Consider the following 24,411-nt stretch of genomic DNA (forward strand, 5'->3'; position numbering starts at 1 on the left):
TGATATGTCATCTATGTTCTATTCTGAATAAAATATGGAATTTTGAAACTTCCACATCATTGCATTCTGTTTTTATTTACAATTTGTACTTTGTCCCAACTTTTTTGGAATCGGGGTTGTACCTTCATGATTGTTTATTTATGATGCAACACACAGTGTGAAGATTTTCTCCTGTTTGCTCGAAGGAGTTTTGGAAGTGTTCTTACATTCAGCTTCAGGAGCTCTTACAGACTACAATTACAACTGTAGTGAACAAACCCAAAGATAATGCAAAAGAGTTTGTACAAGAAGCTCATGAACTATAAACAGGATAAAGTTCACATTCGTGCTGCTGTTAATGAAAAGTATTCCATCAGAATTAAAGATCCTTAGTTCTGTCAGGTTTAGTGTCAGTTCGTGTGTTTGAGTGATGAGGACAGAAGGTGATGATGAGTTTTGTGACATTCCTCAGTTCCTCTGGGGCTCTGCAGTGGAAGCTGATTTCCCATAATCCTCTTCCTCCAGAGACATGGATGACGAACATAAAAAGATGTGAGAGGAGGAACAGGAGGGGTGTGAGTCGAAACTAAGAGCTGAATGAGAAATGTTGAAACTGAGTGCTGAAGTGGAACGACATCGTCACACTGTGAGTGTTTATTAGTGTTTATTACACACTTATTCCTCTTTACTCTGATTATGAGTCTGTAGAACTGTTTTGTGGTAAATCAGAATTAGACTGGTGTTTATACAGGGACAGTTTATGATAAATATGAGAATCTTCTGTGTGCTGAGTTTCATCATCTGTGATGTTTCTGTGCATGGCGTTTGTGGCATTCGCTCAGAATGATGGGGTTGAGTTCAGAGAGACAGCAACTTCACTGTGTTGAACTCCAGCATGAATAATAATTAATAATAAATAAAAATTAATAATTAATAATGACATAATAATTAATAATTTTACTGCAGCCAGTCCTGACTGTAACGCTCCATAATCACCATGGAAACACAACCTGATTTTACTAATTAATATTTAAAGGGGAGCAGAGGGCAATATATAGAGTAAATATAACAATAAAACACACATTAATGAACATTATTCAAGACTTACAAAAGTTTTTTGTTCTAAGGTTGGAAAGTTATAGACCCCTTTCACATGACGTCACCGCGCCGCGAGATTTTGTTAAGCGCCATATTGGAAGACCAAGTACATGCACTCACAATATAAAACAAAGTACGAGCGAGAGTAAAGTGACATGATGGATGATAATTCGGGTTATGTGAGTACATTACCAGTTGCAGAAAGGGCATGGTATGTGGAGAAACTGGCTGTGATTGATGGGTTTGACCCATATGATAAGACTCAGAAAAAATTATGTGAATCCAAGCACACAGTTTAACGCAAAAGTTCGTTTATATCCCGACCTTGTCAGCTGTCAGATTTATGTTAATGGACCCGGTAAGCTGGTAAATAATATATATTTTTTTTCTTTACCAAATTCTAAGAGAAAACGAGAGCGCCCGAAAGGGAAAACCGAGCTGAGCCGCCTCACAGCTGTAATGCAAATTGCTTTCCTCCTCGGTATACAAGTGCGCTTCCATGGCAGGGAAAAAGAAACTACATTCTGCCGCCTATGTCATCCCCTATTTAAACAAATAGGAGTCATTCAGGATTCAGCCATGTTTTTGCTCCGTGTTTTTACTCGACCAAAGTTATACAGTATTATGAGCTTTAAATTGCATAAATAAAACCATTTGGTGAAACTTTGAAGAAGAGATTGTACCGGTTTAAAGTTTTTACCTAACGTTTTCATGTCGACTCCAATTAATACACTAGTAGAATCGATGACTAGTTTAGTAGGCCAAAACTTTTTTCAATTTTTGACTGTACCAGCCTGAAAAAACTTGCGACAGTCAAATGGAAAAAAAGCAAGCTGGTCATGTTGTACTGGACTAATCTATGACTGATGAGTATAGTAAGTGATACTAGTACTGATACAATAAAACAGACGACTGTAATCTGGTAGGCAGCACGATTGATGTTATTTCTCCGTGTCAGATACATAAGGAGGACCGGACACCAATTCTGCCATCTGTTTGCTACCCAGACATTGTAAACTATTTGTTGTTTACACCCAGTGCCTACACTGCTGATGACTTGAAAGCCTACAAAGGCCTACAGGCTTACAATTATGTTGTTAGTGGCTTGGTTCGTGATATTACAGCTGTTATTAAGAATAACCTACACATAGTTATGGCCAAGGTAATCTTGTTGATATTTATCTTTTAATAATATATCTTTTCAGTTGAAAAATTAATACTTTTTGTTACTATTAAGGTATCCATAATTTAGGTTAATTTATCCAAATTATACATATGTATTTATGATATATGCCTACACAACAACTATGTTTTATTTATATAATAGGAGGGAGAGCAAGCCCCAAACCATCCTAAATTATTATTATTATTATTATTATTATTATTAAATTGTAGAAGTCTGGGAGGCTTGCTCCTCATACAGTTATCAACTTGAGGCCACTTTAGCATGTTTTAAATCTGAATTTCTTGCGTTTGCTTACCTCAAAGTGTCCGCAAATCATGCACAGACTTATCCATTATATCCACAGTTTTTTGCCAAGTCTCACACAGGTTTCTTTCAAGTCTACTGTTGGGCCAATAAATCATAAATAAAACAGCTCAGATTTGTTTGTTTAAGTCGTTTGCCACTCCACTTTATTCTCGTGGGTTCACATACCGCTGCCGTTATTTCCCCCTAATCACAAGTTTGTTGGTCTTCCAAAATGGCGCAGGGTCTGTTTACTTCCAGTTTTGGGTGACGTCAGTGAAAGGGGTCTATAGTGTTTTGAAAGTAGCTCGAGCAAACTATTTCCGCAGTTTGAACAGCCCGCCATGATATTAATTTTATCCAATCAGAATGCATGTTCATTTTCTCTGTGTAACACTCATGACGTATGTATGTGCCCAGTTGTGTTGGCTCATTGAGGTTGGGAATAGCACGTGTGAATCGGAAAGTAGGATGAATTGTAAGTGATCGGCTACACAATGCCACAGTGTGTTGCTTTCGGGTGTAATAACAGGACCGATGGAAAGCAGAACGATCCTCCAGACGTGTCTTTTCACTCGTTTCCGCTGAAAAACACCAAGCGAGTTCGAGCTTTCTTCTCTTCTTTCGTCATCACCGGAGTCGAGAGTACCTCTCCTAGGTTCAAACTGGTACCCTTCTAAGCCATAGCCTGCTTGCAGTGTGTCTTGCGGGATCTCTTCGTATGATTCGACAGAGCTGTCGCTTTCACTTGATGCGCCCGATGCCATGATTACACGCTTCTCTCCTAGTGCAGTGGGTAGGGCTGACGTCACGGTCTTTTAAAAATGGCGACTCTTGTGCCGTTTAGCGTACCGACTATTATATTTACAATTACCAAGATATTTCGTTGTTTTCTAGTATATAAATTTGATAGAATACTTAAGAATACGTTACTTTGTCACATCAGCAACTGTATATATTATATTTGGTAACCCTTTAAGTCCGATTTAAATCACATTAAACTATCAGTAAACTGATCAGTTCCAGCAGCGACACACCACGACGTTACACCATGAAACAGAAAGTTTTAGTTTTAATTTAAATTAAGTAAATAAACAAATAAATAAATAAAGGACATTTTATAGAAACGTGTGTGAGGTGAAGTTTCCCTGTGGTGATAATCAGCTCATGTCAGATCTGTCGTTTATTTCATCTCCTTGTGTGTGATATAAACTGGTGCAGCAAGTGAAGGTCACTTCTGGCTCCTGCGTGTCTCCAGAATTCACTGAACGTCAGTCTGCATAACAACAAACCACGCCCACAGGGACTTTGCTTCTCGATGGAGGAAGTCAGAGATATTTCCCAAAAAATTGTGTGAATCTCTGTGTGTGTGTGTGTGTGTGTGTGTGTTTTTCTTTCTTACTGCTGTATAAATGATAAAAACTGGAGATGTGGCTGCTGATAACATCACTGTAATGGTGCTGCTGTCCAATCACATGCTCCCTTTGACATCATACACTCTTGTTCTTTCACACCACACTCCTGAGCATCACACACTACTTTATTTTAGTGTGTGTGTGTTCCTCTTTAGAGACTCTGCTGACGCGGTGAGTGGAAAATAAAGTGTTTGTCCATTAGTTTGAAGGTCATCGGGGAGGAGACGCACCATGGCACCACAACACGGAAAAAAACTGAACACACACATCAGTGTGGACACATGGAGGTCCACCATCAAACTGTACGCGCGCACACACACACACACACACACACACACACACACACACACACACAACAGCATGATTTTTATGAGTCACAGTTTAGTACAGTACCCCTCCTGAAACACAATGGGTGTGCGCGTGTGTGTGTGTGTGTGAGAGAGAGAGAGAGAGAGAGAGAGAGAGAGAGAGACTCAAACACAGGACAGAAATCTTCTCTCTGCTCACTTTTTCTGAGTCTCTCCATTTGTCTCTCTCTGCCTCTCTCACGCTCTGTGTGCGTGCGTGCGTGTGTGTGTGTGTGTGTGTGTGTGTGTGTAAAATGGCTGAATTAGTGAATGTGAAAAAAAATCACTCCTGCACTCTCCCATCTGTAGGTAAGGTGCGCACACACACACACACACACACACACACACACACACACACACACACTATGTTTAGGCTATGTGTTTTGTGGTGTAGGCTGAAGCAGATGGTGCAGCAGTTGGAGGCCAGTGATGTGGACTTTGAGGAGCTGAAGAGGAACCTGGAGTTTACTGCCTCATTACTGCATGCACTTCACACTGACAGAACACAGTAACACACACACACACACGCACACACACACACACACACACACACACACACACACACACACACACACACACACACACCATTTATTATTACAGTGCACTTACTACAGGCTTCACACTCTATGTGTGTGTGTGTGTGTGTGTGTGTGTGAGGACTTCCTTCGATGCTGATGACGACCTGCAGCTTCGCTCTGATGTTGTTCCTGTGGAGGTTCGTGATTGGCTCGCAGCCACATTCACTCAAAGAGTCCAGCCAATCAGCCGGCAGCTGGAGGAAAAGCCAAGATTCCGCAGCATTGTTCGTGCAGTGCAGGCCGGAATATTCGTGGAAAGGTGAGACACAACAAGCACGCGGATGCACGCACACACACACACACACACACACACACACACACACACAATGTGTAAGTACATTTAAACAGCAGGTACAAATCAAACTCAGGAATAAAGATGTCAGGATTACAAATTCAGGATTGAGATTATTACATCACAAATTCTTCTTCAGAATGATTCCATCGTTTCCGGCAGCATCTCACCCGGATATCCACGTCCCGTCTGTTCACTCGTCTCTCTCCAGTCCCTTCACTGAGTGTCCCCTCTGTTCACTTGTCTCTCTCCAGTCTCATCACCGAGTGTCCCCTCTGTCCACTCATCTCTGTCCAGTCTTCACTGAGTGTCTCCTCTGGTTACTCGTCTCGCTCCAGTCCCTTCACTGAGTGTCCCCTCTGTTCACTCATCTCTCTCCAGTCCCTTCACTGAATGTCCCCTCTGTTCACTCATCTCTCTCCAGTCCATTCACTGAGTGTCTCCTCTGGTTACTCGTCTCGCTCCAGTCCCTTCACTGAGTGTCCCCTCTGTTCACTCATCTCTCTCCAGTACCTTCACTGAATGTCCCCTCTGTTCACTCATCTCTCTCCAGTCCATTCACTGAGTGTCTCCTCTGGTTACTCATCTCTCTCCAGTCCCTTCACTGAGTGTCCCCTCTGTTCACTTGTCTCTCTCCAGTCTCATCACAGAGTGTCCCCTCTGTCCACTCGTCTCTGTCCAGTCTCTTCACTGAATGTCCCCTCTGTTCATTCATCTCTCTCCAGTCTCTTCACTGAGTGTCTCCTCTGGTTACTCATCTCTGTCCAGTATCTTCACTGAATGTCCCCTCTGTTCACTCATCTCTCTCCAGTCCCTTCACTGAATGTCCCCTCTGTTCACTCATCTCTCTCCAGTCCATTCACTGAGTGTCTTCTCTGGTTACTCGTCTCTCTCCAGTCCCTTCACTGAGTGTCCCCTCTGTTCACTCATCTCTCTCCAGTCCATTCACTGAGTGTCCCCTCTGGTTACTCATCTCTCTCCAGTCTCTTCACAGAGTGCCCCCTCTGTCCACTCATCTCTCTTCAGTCTCTGCACCGAGTGTCCTCTCTGTTTACTCGTTTCTGTCTAGTCTCTTCACTGAGTGTCCCATCTGTTCAGTTGTCTCGCTCCAGTCTCTTCACTGAGTGTCTCCTCTGGTTACTCTTTTCTGTCCAGTCTCTTCACTGAATGTCCACTCTGTTCACTCGTTTCTGTACAGTCTCTTCACTGAGTGTCCCCTCTGTTTACTCATCTCTCTCCAGTCCCTTCACTGAGTGTCCCCTCTGTTCACTCATCTCTCTCCAGTCCATTCACTGAGTGTCCCCTCTGTTCACTCGTCTCCCAGCAGTTCCTTCATTGAGTGTCCCCTCTGTTCACTCATCTCTCTCCAATCACTTCACTGAGTGCTCCCTCTTTTCACTCGTGTCTCTCCAGTCTGTTCACTGAGTGTCTCCTCTGTTCACTCATCTCTCTCCAGTCCCTTCACTGAGTGTCTCCTTTGTTTACTCGTCTCTCTCCAGTCCCTTCACTGAGTGTCCCCTCTGTTCACTCGTCTCTCTGCAGTCCCTTCACTGAGTGTCTCCTTTGTTTACTCGTCTCTCTGCAGTCCCTTCACTGAGTGTCTCCTTTGTTTACTCGTCTCTCTCCAGTCCCTTCACTGAGTGTCTCCTTTGTTTACTCGTCTCTCTCCAGTCCCTTCACTGAGTGTCCCCTCTGTTCACTCATCTCTCTCCAGTCCCTTCACTGAGTGTCCCCTCTGTTCACTCATCTCTCTCCAGTCCCTTCACTGAGTGTCCCATCTGTTCACTCATCTCTCTCCAGTCCCTTCACTGAGTGTCCCCTCTGTTCACTCATCTCTCTCCAGTCCCTTCACTGAGTGTCCCCTCTGTTCACTCATCTCTCTCCAGTCCCTTCACTGAGTGTCCCATCTGTTCACTCATCTCTCTCCAGTCCCTTCACTGAGTGTCCCCTCTGTTCACTCATCTCTCTCCAGTCCCTTCACTGAGTGTCCCCTCTGTTCACTCATCTCTCTCCAGTCCCTTCACTGAGTGTCTCCTTTGTTTACTCGTCTCTCTCCAGTCCCTTCACTGAGTGTCTCCTCTGGTTACTCATCTCTCTCCAGTCTCTTCACAGAGTGCCCCCTCTGTCCACTCATCTCTCTTCAGTCTCTGCACTGAGTGTCCTCTCTGTTTACTCGTTTCTGTCTAGTCTCTTCACTGAGTGTCCCATCTGTTCAGTTGTCTCACTCCAGTCTCTTCACTGAGTGTCTCCTCTGGTTACTCTTTTCTGTCCAGTCTCTTCACTGAATGTCCACTCTCTTCACTTGTTTCTGTACAGTCCCTTCACTGAGTGTCCCGTCTGTTCACTCGTTTTGCTCCAGTCTCTTCACTGAGTATCTCCTCTGTTCACTCATCTCTCTCCAGTCCCTTCACTGAGTGTCCCCTCTGTTCACTCGTCTCCCAGCAGTTCCTTCATTGAGTGTCCCCTTTGTTCACTCATCTCTCTCCAATCACTTCACTGAGTGCTCCCTCTTTTCACTCATGTCTCTCCAGTCTGTTCACTGAGTGTCTCCTCTGTTCACTTGTCTCTCTCCAGTCCCTGCACTGAGTGTCCCCTCTGTTCACTCGTCTCTCTCCAGTCCATTCACTGAGTGTCCCATCTGTTCATGCATCTCTCTCCAGTCCCTTCACTGAATGTCCCCTCTGTTCACTCATCTCTCTCCAGTCTCTTCACAGAGTGTCCCCTCTGTTTACTCGCCTCTCTCCAGTCCATTCACTGAGTATCCCCTCTGTTCAGTTGTCTCACTCCAGTCTCTTCACTGAGTGTCTCCTCTGTTTAGTCTTCTCTGTCCAGTTTCTTCACTGAGTGTCCCCTCTGTTCACTCTTCTCTCTCCAGTCCATTCATTGAGTGTTCCCTCTGTTCACTCATCTCTCTCTCCAGTCCCTTCACGGAGTGTCACCTCTGTTCACTCATCTCTCTCTCCAGTCCCTTCACTGAGTGTCCCCCTGTTTACTCCATTCATTGAGTGTCCCCTCTGTTCATTCGTCTCTCTCCAGTCCCTTCACTGAGTGTTCTCTCTGTTCATTCGTCTCTCTCTCCAGTCTCTTCACTGATTGTCCCCTCTGTCTACTCATCTCTCTCCACTCCATTCACTGAGTGTCTCCTCTGGTTACTTGTCTCTGTCCAGTCTCTTCACTGAATGTCCCCTCTGTTCATTCATCTCTCTCCAGTCCCTTCACTGAGTGTCCTCTCTGTTCAATTGTCTCTCTCCAGTCTCTTCACTGAGTGTCCCCTCTGTCCACTCAGCTCTCTCCAGTCTCTTCACTAAGTGTCCTCTCTGTCCACTTGTCTCTCTCTAGTCCATTCACTAAGTGTCTTCTCTGGTTACTTGTCTCTGTCCATTCCCTTCACTGAGAGTCCCCTCTGGCCACTCATCTCTCTCCAGTCTCTTCACTGAATGTCCTCTCTGTCCACTTGTCTCTCTCCAGTCCATTCACTGAGTGTCCCCTCTGTCCACTCATCTCTCTTCAGTCTCTTCACTGAGTGTCCCCTCTGTTCACTTGTCTCCCTCCAGTCCATTCATTGAGTGTTCCCTCTTTTCACTCATCTCTCTCCAGTCCCTTCACTGACTGTTCTCTCTGTTCATTCATCTCTGTCCAGTCTCTTCACTGAGTGCCCCCTCTGTTCATTCATTTCTGTCCAGTCTCTTCACTGAGTGTCCTCTCTGTACACTCGTTTCTGTCCAGTCACTTCACTGAGTGTCCCCTTTGTTCACTCATCTCTCTCCAGTCCCTTCCTTCAGTGACCCCTCTTTTCACTCGTCTCTGTACAGTCTCCTCACTGACTGGACCCTTTGTTTACTCTTCTCTGTCCAGTCTCTTCACTGAGTGTCCCTTCTGTTCACTCATCTCTCTACACTTTTTTCACTGAGTGTCCACTCTGTCCACTCGTCTCTCTCCAGTCCCTTCATTGAGTGTCCCTTCTGTTCACTCGTCTCTCTCCAGTCTCTTCACTGAGTGTCCCTTCTGTTCACTCGTCTCTCTCCAGTCTCTTCACTGAGTGTCCCCTCTGTTCACTCATCTCTCTCCAGTCCCTTCACTGAGTGTCCCCTCTGTTCACTCATCTCTCTCCAGTCCCTTCACTGAGTGTCCCCTCTGTTCACTTGTCTCTCTCCAGTCCCTTCACTGAGTGTCCCCTCTGTTCACTTGTCTCTCTCCAGTCCCTTCACTGAGTGTCCCCTCTGTTCACTCGTCTCTCTCCAGTCTCTCCCCTCAGTGTCCCCTCTGTTCACTCATCTCTCTCCAGTCTCTTCACTGAGTGTCCCCTCTGTTCATTCATCTCTCTCCATCCGTTCCCTCAGTGTCCCTTCCCTCAGGGTCCCCATTGCTCATTTGTTTCTCTCCAGTCTCTTCCCTAAGTGTCCCTTCCCATGGTGTCCCCTCTGTTCTGTTGCTAATGTACATATAATACTTTTTAAGGGTAATTTTCCTCCCGTCAGTGGCTGTGTCCCAAACCACAATATGCTAAAGACAGGTCACAGTTGTGCATTTTATAGACTGCATAGATTCTTTTGGAAACGGTAATCTAAGTGGATACACTGTGTGCAGGAACTGTTGTTGGATTGGTTCCATTGGCGTTGTGGGCGGGTACTGTGTTATGATTGGTTACAGGAGTATGCTGTTACAGTAAACATTAAGTATGATGCAGTGTTGTAGATTATATTTTCTATATGTTGTATCTTATATGAAGATTATTAATGTGTGTAATGTTCTCTTGTTGTGTATGTGTAGGATGTTCCGGAAAGCATACTCAGCCGCGATCCCAGACCAACCTGCTGGCGTGCTCAACTTTTTAAGGGTAATGTTCCTCTTTACATCCAGAACGTTACACACAGTGCAGTGTCAAGTGTTGACTGTGTGTTAATAATGTGTTGATTGTGTGTGTTGATTGTGTGTGTTGATTGTGTTTTACTCCTCAGGATTTGGACAAGTGGAGTTTTGATGTGTTTGCTCTGGATGCTTGCAGTTCCGGCCACTCACTAAAAACGCTCTTCATTGAGCTGATCATCAAACACCAACTGAACAGCAGATTTAAGGTACAACACTAAACACACTAAACACACTAATCACTCAACACTGAACACATTAATCACCAAACACACTAATCACTAAAACACTGAACATACCAAATACTACACACTAAACACACTAATCACTACTAAACACTGAACAAACTAAATGTCAGGGTGCAGACACTTACGGATGCAGGTGCAAGGGAGAGCGGGTGCATCACAAACTGGAAACCAAATCCAAATCGGTAAAGAGAAGACATAGTCAGGGTCGGGCGATGTACGAAGAGTTTATTAGAGGTCAGGCGAGAGTGCAGAGTCAGAAAATTAATGGAATGCAGGGTCAAAGTCACAGGAAGTCAGGAACTATAATCCAAGCCTTGGTACGATCAGGCACAAGGACACAGAACGATCCTTCACACGCTGAGTGAGTGTTTGCTGAGGGGTGATTACTGGGAAGATGAGAAATGGGTGCACTTCCTAATATTCTGGAGAGCCCCTCCCTCACTGTGGCACTTGGGAAATGTAGTCCGAGTGAGTACGCAGGCACTTATGGATGGATGTACAGCGGAAGACAGCTTTAGAAAAGTGAACCAAGCCAAATTGAGAGACAGGAATCAAGGTCAGTAAACACGCTAGGGTCAGGCGATTGGCAAACAGAATATCAGAGGTAAACAGAGATCGAGGAAACGAGAAACACTAGCAAAGGTCAGAATGGTAGAAAGGCAGTCAGAGAGATAACAAGGCTTGGTATGATCGGTGAACCAGAACGATACTTTGCACTGAGTGCTTGTGTGACTGGTGTTTATATGCAGGGGCAGGTGATGAGGAAATGGATGTCAGCTGTGTGTTAGAAGGCGGGAGACAGAGGGCGCTGTGTGTTCTGGGAGTTGTAGTTTGAGCTGTCCATGTTTGTAGTCAGCTCTTCACCAGCGGGTTTACTGACAGTCTGGAGTGGCCATGTATGGATACGGCTCCAAACTCTGATTTTCTAACCCGCTGACACTAAACACACGAAACAATAAACACACTAATCACTAAACACTGAACACACTAATCACCCATCACTAAACCCTGAACACACTAATCACTCATTACTAAAACACTAAACACACTAAAACCTGTGTAAGTGTGTGTGTGTGTGTGTTTCCAGGTGCCAATCTCTTGTTTAATGTCATTCCTGTTTGAGTTGGAACGCGGTTACAGCAAACACACAAATGTGTATCACAATCACATACACGCTGCTGACGTCACACACACACTGCACTGTCTACTGCTGCGCACTGGAGTACTGGTACTTGTTTCTCTCTCTCTCTTTAAATTCAGAAAGTTTTAATTTCATGTGAACAGTGAATGCCCTATTGACCTGCTGTTTGTATGTAATTCCACAATGTGGGGGTTTATAAGTAAATAGTGTGTGTGTGTGTGTGTGTGTGCGCGCAGTACTGGTTGACAGAGTTGGAGGTGTTGGCCTGTCTGTTTGCAGCAGCAATTCATGATTATGAACACGCAGGAAACACCAACAACTTCCACATACACACGCGGTGCGTAACATGGTGTGTATCAGCTGCTAAAAGAAGTGTGATATTATAATCACACACTTTGTGTGTGTGTGTGTGTGTGTGTGTGTGTGTAGTTCTGAATTGGCAATGATCTATAACGATCGCTCGGTGCAGGAGAGTCACCACATCAGTGCCGCATTCCGCCTCCTGCAGGATGAAAACACAAATATCTTCACGAACCTGACACGCCCTGAATGGTTGTGAGTCTCTCTCTCTCTCACACACACACACACACACACACACACACACACACACACACACACACACCTCTGATTCTGAGCCAGACAGTTCTGTGTTGATTATGTTATCTGTATATTCTGTGTGTGTGTGTGTGTGTGTGTGTCAGTGAGCTGCGGTCTCTGGTGATAGAGATGGTGTTGGGTACAGACATGTCCTCTCATGTTCTGCAGGTCAAAGCCATGAGGACATGTTTACAGGAAAATGAGAGGTAAACACTCAGTAACACACATCAGTAATAATAATCACATGGCACTGCTGAGTTCTGGACTCTGATTGGTCAGAAGGTGTTAATTAATTCTCTCTAACAACAGCTCTGACAGTAGTGTAGGTTTATATTAACGCTCTTGTCCTGATACGTTATTGTTTCTATAGTAACGGCTCATTCAGGGCATGTCCAGCAGATGCTCTGTAATCGCTGATGTGGTGAAGTTCTGTGTCAGGAGAAATGTGTGTGTATATCACATCTCCGGAAGGAGTCTGCAGTGTCAGTGCTGTGTAACAGTCAGAGGTGAAGTCGGAACTGTAAGGTTTCTGACAGAGGAGTTTGCACTTCTTTACAGTTTCTCAGGAAAACGAAAAGCTGTGATTGTTTTTTTCTCTTATTAACTCTAAGAGAGAGTAAAGAGTTTAGAGGGGGAATGAGTGTTTATCGCTGCTATAACGTCAGTGACAAACTCATCTCACCAACGTTCCACAACATGAAACACACCCCTGTTGTTCTTGCCATCGTTAATGCATTTTGTAAATGCTACTATAGTCGAGATATCTCTCTGAATGATTTCTGGGAAGATTTTTGAGACATGATTAGACCATGTAGCAGATGATATGCCTTTACTCCTGTGACACTCAGCAGCCCTGAGACTTTCCTACCGTCTTCAGCGTGGTTATACAGGAAATACTGTTCGACTCATTCTGTGGAAGTGTCCCATTCTTCCACTGTCAAAGCATCCATGAGACCAACACTACAGGCCATGCTTTCATTTTCTTCATCGTCTCTTTTTCACGTTTTCCTTCACTGTAGCCTTCTCACTGCTCCACTGTTCCTGTCCTTCTGTTGAAGTTCTCCAGCTCGACTTCAGCACGTCCGGCCCATGTGGGAAAAGCAAACAGTCTTTGACTAATTTTTCACTGAAATTCAGTTCTCTTGTGTTTTTACACACACACACACACACACACACACACACACACACACACACACACACACAGAGGAATAAAGTTTACTGACTTTTCTGTGCTTCATTCATTCAATCATTATTTTTGAAGGTATCTTTGCTCTACATGCCTAAGATTTTACACACACACACACATACATACATACATACATACATACATGTGTGTGTGTGTGTTAATCAGCATTGATAAACCGAAGGCGTTGTCTCTGATTCTGCACGCGGCTGATATCAGTCATCCTGCTAAATCCTGGAGTTTACACTCACGCTGGACCTCCAGACTGATGGAGGAGTTTTTCACACAGGTATGTGTACACACACACACACACACACACACACACAGATTACAGCACAATCATCACACACAACAGCAACAACAACAATAATAATAATAATAATAATAATAATAATAAGTGCAGGTGTATCTCCACCATATCATCAAACATTAATATGTTTGTTTATCATCTAAAAGTTAATTTTGTTTATTCCTCAAATTAAAATATGGTTTTGTTTGTTTGTGTGTGTGTGTGTGTGTGTGTGTGTGTGTGTGTGTGTGTGTATTTTGCAGGGAGATAAAGAAGCTGAACTGGGTTTGATGATCTCACCTCTGTGTGACAGACAGAACACACCTGTGGTTCAGTCTCAGATCGGTGAGACACCTCACTACATTCTCACACATACACACACACACACACACACACACACAAAACATCTCAAATACAACAGGTGAACAAAGCAATTTAAACACACACACACACACACACACACACACACACACACACACACACACACACACAGGGTCAAAACACAACAGCTGAGCCAACAACCTGAGTGGCCATGTTGCAAATTCAAGGGTCGGGACTATATGTATTGGGGTGGAGTGTATGTTTAAGGAGTAGGATTGTAAGTTTAAAGGGTGGTACTGTACATCTTAGGGGTGGTGTGTATGTTTAAAGGGTGGGACTGTGTTCAGGGGTGGGGCAGTATATTCAAGGGCGGGGCTGTATAGGAAGAGAGATGATTAATATTAAATAGTAATGTTAATTGATTAATGTAATAAATTATATGCTAATTGATGATTAATGTTAAATACATAAGTGACTGCGATGTTTTTGCATCTTTAAGCCTTTATCGAGTTCATCGTGGAGCCGACGTTTTCATTAATCAGTGACATGTCAGAGAAAATCGTCATCCCTCTGATCCAGGACACAACTGATCCATCACCAACCTGCAGCAGATACCGGTGTGTGTTACTGCTTCTGTATCCACTCAACTAAGGTCATACCATGTGGGCTTTGAACCCTGGTTTCTCACGCTCAAGGTCGAGAACTCAACCCAGGGAGACAGGGAGGGACCCAAGTGCAGAGCAAGCAAAAGGCCCAAGGATTAACTAAAAGTCTGAACTGAGACTATAAAGAATAATCTCATCTCATTATCTGTAGCCGCTTTATCCTGTTCTACAGGGTCGCAGGCGAGCTGGAGCCTATCCCAGCTGACTACGGGCGAAAGGCGGGGTTCACCCTGGACAAGTCGCCAGGTCATCACAGGGCTGACACATAGACACAGACAACCATTCACACTCACATTCACACCTACGCTCAATTTAGAGTCACCAGTTAACCTAACCTGCATGTCTTTGGACTGTGGGGGAAACCGGAGCACCCGGAGGAAACCCACGCGGACACGGGGAGAACATGCAAACTCCACAGAGAAAGGCCCTCGCCGGCCACGGGGCTCGAACCCGGACCTTCTTGCTGTGAGGCGACAGCGCTAACCACTACACCACCATACTGCCCATAAAGAATAATATTTTAAAAAATATATATATATATATATATATATATATATATATATATATATATATATATATATATATATATTACATGGCCAAAATTATATGGACACCTGTCCATCACACCCAGATGTGTTTTTTTACCCAAACTGTTCCAACAAAGTCTGAAGCACACAGTCATGTAGAACGTCTCTGTAGCTTTACAGTTCACTGGAAAAAAAGAGACCCGAACCTGTTCCATCATGATGATGCTCCTGTGAACAAAGCAAGCTCCATGAAGATATGGTGTGTTAATCATAGGTGGTGCCAAGGAGGGGCTTGGGGGTACTGTAGTTACCCCGAGGATAGCCATAGCACCCCCTTAGTAACCCCAAGAAATTTATGTAGTTTATTTAGAATTTTTAATGTGTGAATACTATAATTTATAATTTGAAACATAAATAAATACATTAATAAAACAAACTGATTATTTTTAGACTAAAAATCATGAATCTAACAGATGATCTGATTCAACCAATGGGTGCAGCATTCAGTGAACATCTGACCTTTCATGGCTTGTTAGCTGGAGCACAAATTTTCTTTTTAAATTTAGCATTAGTGAAATCATAATGGTTCATTTTTTCTACTTCATAAACGTCCACACATGGAGACTTAATCAACAGATGTATTGTTTTGAAGATGTCAAATGGTAAGTGCATGATTTTTTTTCCCCTCTGTTCCCAATTATAAATTTAATGAATCTGATAGTTGAGGCACAAATTCTGACTCTATATAGTCATCTCTATGCAACTCTCATTCAGATAACTTTAGGGTTAGTTCACTTTGGAGTGAAACGTCATTGATTCATTGGTTGAGGTGTTGGTGACTGACAGCATGAGTTTGTGATTTCATAATCTGAGGCTGAAATGTGCACAAATCCTCGTACGTCTGCTGCCGGTGTGCATGCCCTGGCCGTGGATTAACTGTGTGAAATGGTTTATTCAGGGGTGTGTTTACGTTGACGGATTCACAAACCTTACAGCCATACCCCATGAGCCGAGTATCTCACCTTGTGTTTAATACAGACACAAATTTTAATGGGCTCTTTCTCGGCCCATGGTACAACTTTCCAACTAGTTTAATGAAAACTTGGCTGGTAGTTTTTGCATAAACTTGCTTACGGAAAGACAAACAAACAAAAACAATCCGAAGGCATAAGCTCCTCAGCTGAGGTAATTCAACTGTGGAAACCAGCATATTAACAGGAAATCTTAATTTTCAACTCACCCTCACTGAAAATTCAAGCAACCTCAAAGCACCAGCAAAAGAACATCTTTGGTGCTGCTCCTGGTGTGAAGGTTGGCGTGAAGAACTCGAGTGTCCTGCACAGACCCTGAATTTAACCGCACTGTACACCTTTGGGATGAACTGGAACACCGACTGCACCCCAGCCCTCCTCACCCAACATTAGTATCTGATCTCACTAATGCTCCTGTAGCTGAATGAACACATCCCCAGTCACGCCCCGAAATCTAGTGGAAAGCTTTCCCAGGAGCTCATTATAACAGGAAAAAGGAATAAATCTGGAATGAGACATATCAACAGTGGGTGTGATGGTCAGGGGTGCACATACTTTAGGTCACATAGTGCACTTAAGCTGAGAGATTAGGAGGCTCAAGAGCTGAATAGAGAAGCGAGAGAAATTACCAGGACACACCCAGGAGAACATTACCACAGTTTACTGAGAACTCAGCACCAACAAACAGCAGCGCTGCCTGAAGACTGAGCGCCTGCAGAGCTCACTTTACACGGATTCAGGTCCAGGTGGAGCTGATTACCACTAATTATAATTAATGGTGCTCTCTGTCTCCCTCTGGTGGCCAAAACCTGTCTAACAATGTATCTGGTTGCTCTCTGCCTCCCTCTAGTGACTGTACGAGGTTGAGCCAGCGTTCCTCTGAGACCCCGTTCACACTGAAAACCGCTTATTTTCAGTTATTATGCTGTAATGAGATCATGTGAGAATGGGAGCAAACCAGTAAAGTTGAAACGTCTATCCCCTGGTGACCGAGTAACATTAATTATCATTTCACACAAGTGGGAACTGGAACCATGGGATTGATGTGTTGTGATGGTTGTGATGTTGCTGGCGGTGATGGAAATGATGATGCAGTGATACTGACACCGACACAATCAGAATACTCATAAACTGACTGGTGGGAAAATTCCTTGATGCAGGGTGAATGAGGAAAGTGGGACCTGAGTGGCTGGTGAATGACTTTTGTTTCACTGCATTGTTTTGTCAGGGGAAAAAAAAAAAATCAGTATCCAAATTAGACAGCAGTTATCAACCCCAACCCTCAGCTTATTACTGTGTATGTGTTCTCTGAGATGAGCTTCCCAAATCAAAACTACGCGCTGAAACGGTAAGGCATTTGCCAGCCAACGAGATACCATTTTCCTCATGAATATTCATGTGTTTCCCTGAAACGCTATAAGAATTTTGCAACAAGCAGCAAATAAAAAAAAAGGCAATAAAACATTGGCAGATATGGCTTGAAATTGGAATGAATTATACATCATATCCGGTCTCGCATATTTTACACATTTCATGGAGGTTTGTGCTCCACAGCATCACATTAAATACAGTCAGGTGGGAAAACACCACACCCACTTTACTGTTACGGAAGAAAGACTGAGTGAATGAGAGTGAAACTGTTGTATTTCCCAGACAGCAAGCGACAACGTCTGAATGCCGACTTGTTGCACACACTAGCAGTGTTTCAGATAAATCCTCAGGGTTCTGTGTTGAAACGATGAGTCACAGCCGATAGTGTTAGCTGGATTAGCTAGACAGCGGCTAAGAGTCCATTCGCTTTTACGAACGAATGCTAGTAACACACTCTGAACTAGCTTACAAGCTAGCTAAACACGTGCACAACTTACAAAAGAAACTTTGAGTAGAAATGTCTCTCGTTGCTCGGGTTCCCTTTTGAGTCTGGTTCCTCTCGAGGTTTCTTCCTCATGTCGTCTGAGGGAGTTTTTCCTTGCCACCGTCGCCACAGGCTTGCTCATTGGGGATAGATTAGGGATAAAATTAGCTCATGTTTTAAGTCGCTCAAATTCTGTAAAGCTGCTTTGCGACAATGTTTATTGTTAAAAGCGCGATACAAATAAACTTGACTTATCTATAACATTGTTTTTACCTCAAACATTAACAGGTTTCATACGTGAGAAAGGCTTTTTTTCATTTATGTTCATTACAGAAATGTGCATATGTGTGTTTGCAGAGGACTACAGTGGACTGTGGCGGACCTCATTAGCTTTAGATCCATGTGGATGAGACACACTGAAGAGAACAAGAGCAGGTGGAGAAACAAAATGAAGAATGGTAACACTAATATATAAAAAGAATACAGTACACACACACAGTACAACCCCAATTCCAAAAAAGTTGGGACACTCTGTAAAACATCAGTAAAATCAGAATGCGATAATTTGCAAAATCATGGAAACCCTATATTGCATTGAAAATAGTACAAAGACAACATATCAAATATTGAAACAGAAATTTTATTGCTTTTTGAAAAATATATGCTCATTTTGAATTTGATGTCAGCAACACATTTCAGAAAACTTGGAACAGGGACAACAAAAGACTGGAAAAGTTGTGTAATGCTAAAAAAAAAAGTAATTAGGTTAATTGGCAACAGGTCAGTAAGATGATTGGGTATAAAAAGAGCATCCCAGAGAGCCGGAGTCTCTCAGAAGTAAAGATGGGGCGGGGTTCACCGCTCTGTAAAAGACTGCTTGGGCAAACAGTACAACAATTTAAGAATAATGTTCCTCAATGTAAAATTGCAAAGAATTTGGGGATCACATCATCTATGGTCCATAATATCATTAAAAGATTCAGAGAATCTGGAGAAATCTCTGTATGCAAGAGACAAGGCTGAAAACTGACGTTGGATGCCTGTGATCTTCAGGCCCTCAGGAGACACTGCATTAAAAGCAGACATGTGTCTGTAGTAGAAATCACTGTATGGGCTCAGGAACACTTCAGAAAACCATCGTCTGTGAAAACACTTCATTTCTGCATCCACACATGCAAGTTAAAACTAGATATAAACAATATCCAGAACCCCCGCCCCCTTCTCTGGGCCCGAGCTCTTTTACGATGGACTGAGGTGAAGTGGAAAATTGTCCCGAGGTCTGACGAATCAAAATCTGAAATTCTTTTTAGAAATCTTGGACATCACGTCCTTCAGGCTAAAGAGGAGAGGGACCATCCGGCTTGTTATCAGTGCACAGTTCAAAAGCAGCATCTGTGATGGTATGAGGGGGCGTTAATGTACGTGACATTGGGTAGCTTGCACATCTTGGAAGGCATCATGAATGCTGAATGATATAAACATGTTTCAGAGCAACATGCTGCCATCCAGACCAAATATTTTTCAGGGAAGGCCTTCCTTCTTTCAGCAAGACAACGCCAAACCGCTTTCTGCACATATTACAACTGCATGGTTCTGTAGTAAGAGAGTCCGGGTGCTAAACTGGCCTACTGCAATCCAGACCCGTCTCCCATTTAAAACATTTGGCGCATTATGAAGCTCAAAATATGGCAAAGGAGACCTGAACTGCTGAGCAACTGAATTTGTGTATCGTGCAAAAATGGGACAACATTTCTCTTTCAAAACTACAGCAATTGCTCTCCTCAGTTCCCAAATGTTTACAGAGTGTTGTTAAAAGTAGAGGTGATGCAACACAGTGGTAAACACGCCCCTGTCCCAGCTTTTCTGAAACGTGTTGCTGACATCAAATTCAAAATGAGCAGATATTTTTCAAAAAACAATAAAATTTCTCAATTTCAACATGTGATCTGCTGTCTTTGTACTATTTTCAAAGAAATATAGGGTTTCCATGATTTGCAAATTATCACATTTTTGTTTTTATTTACAGTTTACACAGTGTCCCAACTTTTTTTGGAATTGGGGTTGTATATAAACACTGATATAAAACAGAATTAGAAATCACTGATTTCTGATTTGGAACAGAAAAAAGAAATTAATTCTACAGATTTTGTACAGGGCGGCACGGTGGTGTAGTGGTTAGCGCTGTCGCCTCACAGCAAGAAGGTCCGGGTTCGAGCCCCGTGGCCGGCGAGGGCCTTTCTGTGTGGAGTTTGCATGTTCTCCCCGTGTCCGCGTGGGTTTCCTCCGGGTGCTCCGGTTTCCCCCACAGTCCAAAGACATGCAGGTTAGGTTAACTGGTGACTCTAAATTGAGCGTAGGTGTGAATGTGAGTGTGAATGGTTGTCTGTGTCTATGTGTCAGCCCTGTGATGACCTGGCGACTTGTCCAGGGTGAACCCCGCCTTTCGCCCGTAGTCAGCTGGGATAGGCTCCAGCTCGCCTGCGACCCTGTAGAACAGGATAAAGCGGCTACAGATAATGAGATGAGATGAGATTTTGTACATAATCTCTCTGTCTGTCTGCAGATGTGTTTGATTTCAGAGATGAGTCTGAAACACAGACAGAACAAGAAACTGCATGAAAAGAGCATTAAATGAGTGCAGGAAGGAAGATGAAGAAGAGGAGGAAGATGAAGAGGTTGATCTGTGACCTGAATGTGGTACTGCAGCTGTAATGCAGAATTAATTCTACACATTTTTGAGTTTATTATTTTAAATACACACCTCACTGTTTAATCCACACTGTATATAATTTATAACACTGCCATAAACACACACACACACAGGATTATGTTTCAACCAGGATGTAAAGGTTCATTAATAAAATAAAATTAAGTCTGTTATGTACGAAGCCGTTAATGTGATGAAGTCACACTGCAAACTCTCAGCATGTTTTGCGTTTTATGGTCGTGTGCAGTATTGATGAGGAGTTAATTATAATTATAAATATAATGACAGTGACCCTATGAGCTTAACTGCGTACTTTAGTAGTGTAGCAGGAGCAGAGCCTTTTTTTTTCTTCAAAATAATGTGACCTTCCCAGGAATGAGCTGCTTCTTTCAACCTCTATTATTTTATTAAGGTGTGTGTTTCAGTCAAACACATGCACTGTTGTTTCACACACGCACGCACGCACACACACACACACACACACACACACACACACACACACACACACACACCACAGAGGAAATGTGATTATTAAAGTGATTAACAAGTTTGGTGCTCAGAATGTGAACAGAGAAAAGAGATGAAAACGAGTGAAAGGAACAAGAGAAAGAAGTTTAGTTTAAAAGCTTCATCACAATTTGGCACTACAGGGAGGGTGATGTGGGTGGGCTGATACTCATGAAGTTATTACAGCTGTAGGTGACAGCCCCACCCACTCCAATAACCCCACCCCTTGTTTTTAATTCTCCTATTGTGTTTATTTAATTAACATTAATATTTAGTGAATAAAGTGGACAGAATGTCATCTGAATCCATCTGTTTATCCTTCGTCATCATCAGTGTTTTATTTCATTCTTCTGATCTGTTCCTGATGCAGACGAGGATGAACCTGAACACAGGGACAGGAACCGCTCTCAATTAAAAACTCCATATTAATAAAGGAATAATAATATTAATAATGTGCATGTGTGTTTACCTGTGTGTGTGTGCTGTGTTGATATCTGCGTGTCAGATTTGTCCTGAGAATTACAGGCTTCAATTTTTGCAGCGTCTGATAAACTCTCTTTTGAAAACGCTGTCAGGAAAAACAACCAACTGTCAGATAAGTTCTAATAAAAGTTAAATCACACAAATCAAACAGGAATCAAAATCCAATTTCTCTCTCACACACACACACACACACACACACACACACACACACACACACAATGTGCAAACCACACACAAATCATACGCTAATAACAAACACTAATCTCACATGTGAACAACACACCCTAATCACACACTAACACATGCAAATCACACCCTCAAAATACACACACTAATCACACACACTACTCATATTTTGATAACACACACTAATAACACTCTAAACACATACCAATATCCCATACTCATCACACACTGCATTACCCATCAGAATCTAAATACACTCCCCATGCTCTGTCACTAACCCTAACCTGTTGTTTCACACACACACACACACACACACACACACACACACACACACACACACAGATGAAATGTGCTAACCCATCACACACCATTATGCACTCATAACACACTGTTATACACTCATCACACACTGTCATACACTGTTATACACTCATCACACACCATTACACACTCATCACACAGTTATACACTCATAACACACTCATCACACACTGCTATACACTCATCACACACTGTTACACACTCATCACACACTGCTATACACTCATCACATACTGTTACACACTCATCACACACTGCTATACACTCATCACATACTGTTACACACTCATCACACCCTGTTACACACTCAAGACACTCATCACTGTTACGATCTGGCTCAGAATCACAACAAAACCAAGGAGGACACGGGACACAAGATTACCAAATACTAAAAGAATTTACTTAAGAAAAGGAAAATCATACAACATATACAACCCCGATTCCAAAAAAAGTTGGGACAAAGTACAAATTGTAAATAAAAACGGAATGCAATAATTTACAAATCTCAGAAACTGATATTGTATTCACAATAGAACATAGACAACATATCAAATGTCGAAAGTGAGACATTTTGAAATTTCATGCCAAATATTGGCTCATTTGAAATTTCATGACAGCAACACATCTCAAAAAAGTTGGGACAGGGGCAATAAGAGGCTGGAAAAGTTAAAGGTACAAAAAAGGAACAGCTGGAGGACCAAATTGCAACTCATTAGGTCAATTGGCAATAGGTCATTAACATGACTGGGTATAAAAAGAGCATCTTGGAGTGGCAGCGGCTCTCAGAAGTAAAGATGGGAAGAGGATCACCAATCCCCCTAATTCTGCGCCGACAAATAGTGGAGCAATATCAGAAAGGAGTTCGACAGTGTAAAATTGCAAAGAGTTTGAACATATCATCATCTACAGTGCATAATATCATCAAAAGATTCAGAGAATCTGGAAGAATCTCTGTGCGTAAGGGTCAAGGCCGGAAAACCATACTGGGTGCCCGTGATCTTCGGGCCCTTAGACGGCACTGCATCACATACAGGCATGCTTCTGTATTGGAAATCACAAAATGGGCTCAGGAATATTTCCGGAGAACATTATCTGTGAACACAATTCACCGTGCCATCCGCCGTTGCCAGCTAAAACTCTATAGTTCAAAGAAGAATCCGTATCTAAACGTGATCCAGAAGCGCAGACGTCTTCTCTGGGCCAAGGCTCATTTAAAATGGACTGTGGCAAAGTGGAAAACTGTTCTGTGGTCAGACGAATCAAAATTTGAAGTTCTTTATGGAAATCAGGGACGCCGTGTCATTCGGACTAAAGAGGAGAAGGACGACCCGAGTTGTTATCGGCGCTCAGTTCAGAAGCCTGCATCTCTGATGGTATGGGGTTGCATTAGTGCGTGTGGCATGGGCAGCTTACACATCTGGAAAGACACCATCAATGCTGAAAGGTATATCCAGGTTCTAGAGCAACATATGCTCCCATCCAGACGACGTCTCTTTCAGGGAAGACCTTGCATTTTCCAACATGACAATGCCGCCAAACCACATACTGCATCAATTACAGCATCATGGCTGCGTAGAAGAAGGGTCCGGGTACTGAACTGGCCAGCCTGCAGTCCAGATCTTTCACCCATAGAAAACATTTGGCGCATCATAAAACGGAAGATACGACAAAAAAGACCTAAGACAGTTGAGCAACTAGAATCCTACATTAGACAAGAATGGGTTAACATTCCTATCCCTAAACTTGAGCAACTTGTCTCCTCAGTCCCCAGACGTTTACAGACTGTTGTAAAGAGAAAAGGGGATGTCTCACAGTGGGAAACATGGCCTTGTCCCAACTTTTTTGAGATGTGTTGTTGTCATGAAATTTAAAATCACCTAATTTTTCTCTTTAAATGATACATTTTCTCAGTTTAAACATTTGATATGTCATCTATGTTCTATTCTGAATAAAATATGGAATTTTGAAACTTCCACATCATTGCATTCCGTTTTTATTTACAATTTGTACTTTGTCCCAACTTTTTTGGAATCGGGGTTGTACGTACAAAACCTGTTAATCAGTAAACCAATAATATTAAACATTTCAGACATGCAGTATTAGTGTGGTAAAACTAAATGCATGAAAAGAAAAATACAAAACAAAACCATAACAAAAAACAAAGCAAAACAGCAGACGTACACCCAGAAACACGAGCAGCCGAACAAAGGAGCAGCGTCAACAACAACACTGGCATCTTCTCCAAGACTGCCCTTTTAAAGGCAGCAAATCAGGCGCAGCCTTAACAAGCACCAGAGCCACGCCCAT

At 43.0% G+C, this 24,411-nt stretch overlaps 2 protein-coding genes across 2 annotated transcripts in view; one reads left to right on the forward strand and one right to left on the reverse strand.

Moving 5' to 3' along the window:
* The first annotated feature begins 4,191 nt into the window (after positions 1-4,191).
* On the forward strand, positions 4,192-20,800 carry LOC132874411 (dual specificity calcium/calmodulin-dependent 3',5'-cyclic nucleotide phosphodiesterase 1B-like). Its single transcript, XM_060910576.1, has 14 exons — positions 4,192-4,262; positions 4,702-4,815; positions 4,965-5,144; positions 9,948-10,014; positions 10,136-10,252; positions 11,379-11,519; positions 11,669-11,769; positions 11,862-11,987; positions 12,134-12,235; positions 13,381-13,501; positions 13,765-13,846; positions 14,322-14,439; positions 18,258-18,358; positions 20,464-20,800. The coding sequence occupies exons 1-14, from the start codon at positions 4,192-4,194 to the stop codon at positions 20,517-20,519; spliced, it is 1,497 nt and encodes a 498-aa protein (XP_060766559.1). The 3' UTR covers positions 20,520-20,800.
* LOC132874412 (protein phosphatase 1 regulatory subunit 1A-like) overlaps positions 20,342-24,411 on the reverse strand; it is a 49,036-nt gene continuing 44,966 nt past the window's right edge. The window contains exons 6-7 of the mRNA XM_060910577.1: positions 21,584-21,682; positions 20,342-21,496 (exon numbers count right to left, since the gene is read on the reverse strand). Coding sequence (XP_060766560.1) covers positions 21,444-21,496; positions 21,584-21,682 — 152 coding nt within the window. The 3' untranslated portion in view covers positions 20,342-21,443. The remainder of the gene's footprint in view (positions 21,497-21,583; positions 21,683-24,411) is intronic.

The sequence above is a fragment of the Neoarius graeffei genome, chromosome 26 (assembly GCF_027579695.1).
Source record: "Neoarius graeffei isolate fNeoGra1 chromosome 26, fNeoGra1.pri, whole genome shotgun sequence".
NCBI classification, from domain to species: domain Eukaryota; kingdom Metazoa; phylum Chordata; class Actinopteri; order Siluriformes; family Ariidae; genus Neoarius; species Neoarius graeffei.

What these genes read in the sequence shown, in the direction of transcription:
- LOC132874411 (XM_060910576.1), top strand. Translation starts at nt 4,192, where the DNA reads ATGGCACCACAACACGGAAAAAAACTGAACACACACATCAGTGTGGAC. An exon ending in TGTTTACAGGAAAATGAGAG is followed by an intron (nt 12,236 to 13,380) that starts GTAAACACTCAG and finishes TGTGTTAATCAG; the next exon opens with CATTGATAAACCGAAGGCGT. An exon ending in TGTGGTTCAGTCTCAGATCG is followed by an intron (nt 13,847 to 14,321) that starts GTGAGACACCTC and finishes TGCATCTTTAAG; the next exon opens with CCTTTATCGAGTTCATCGTG.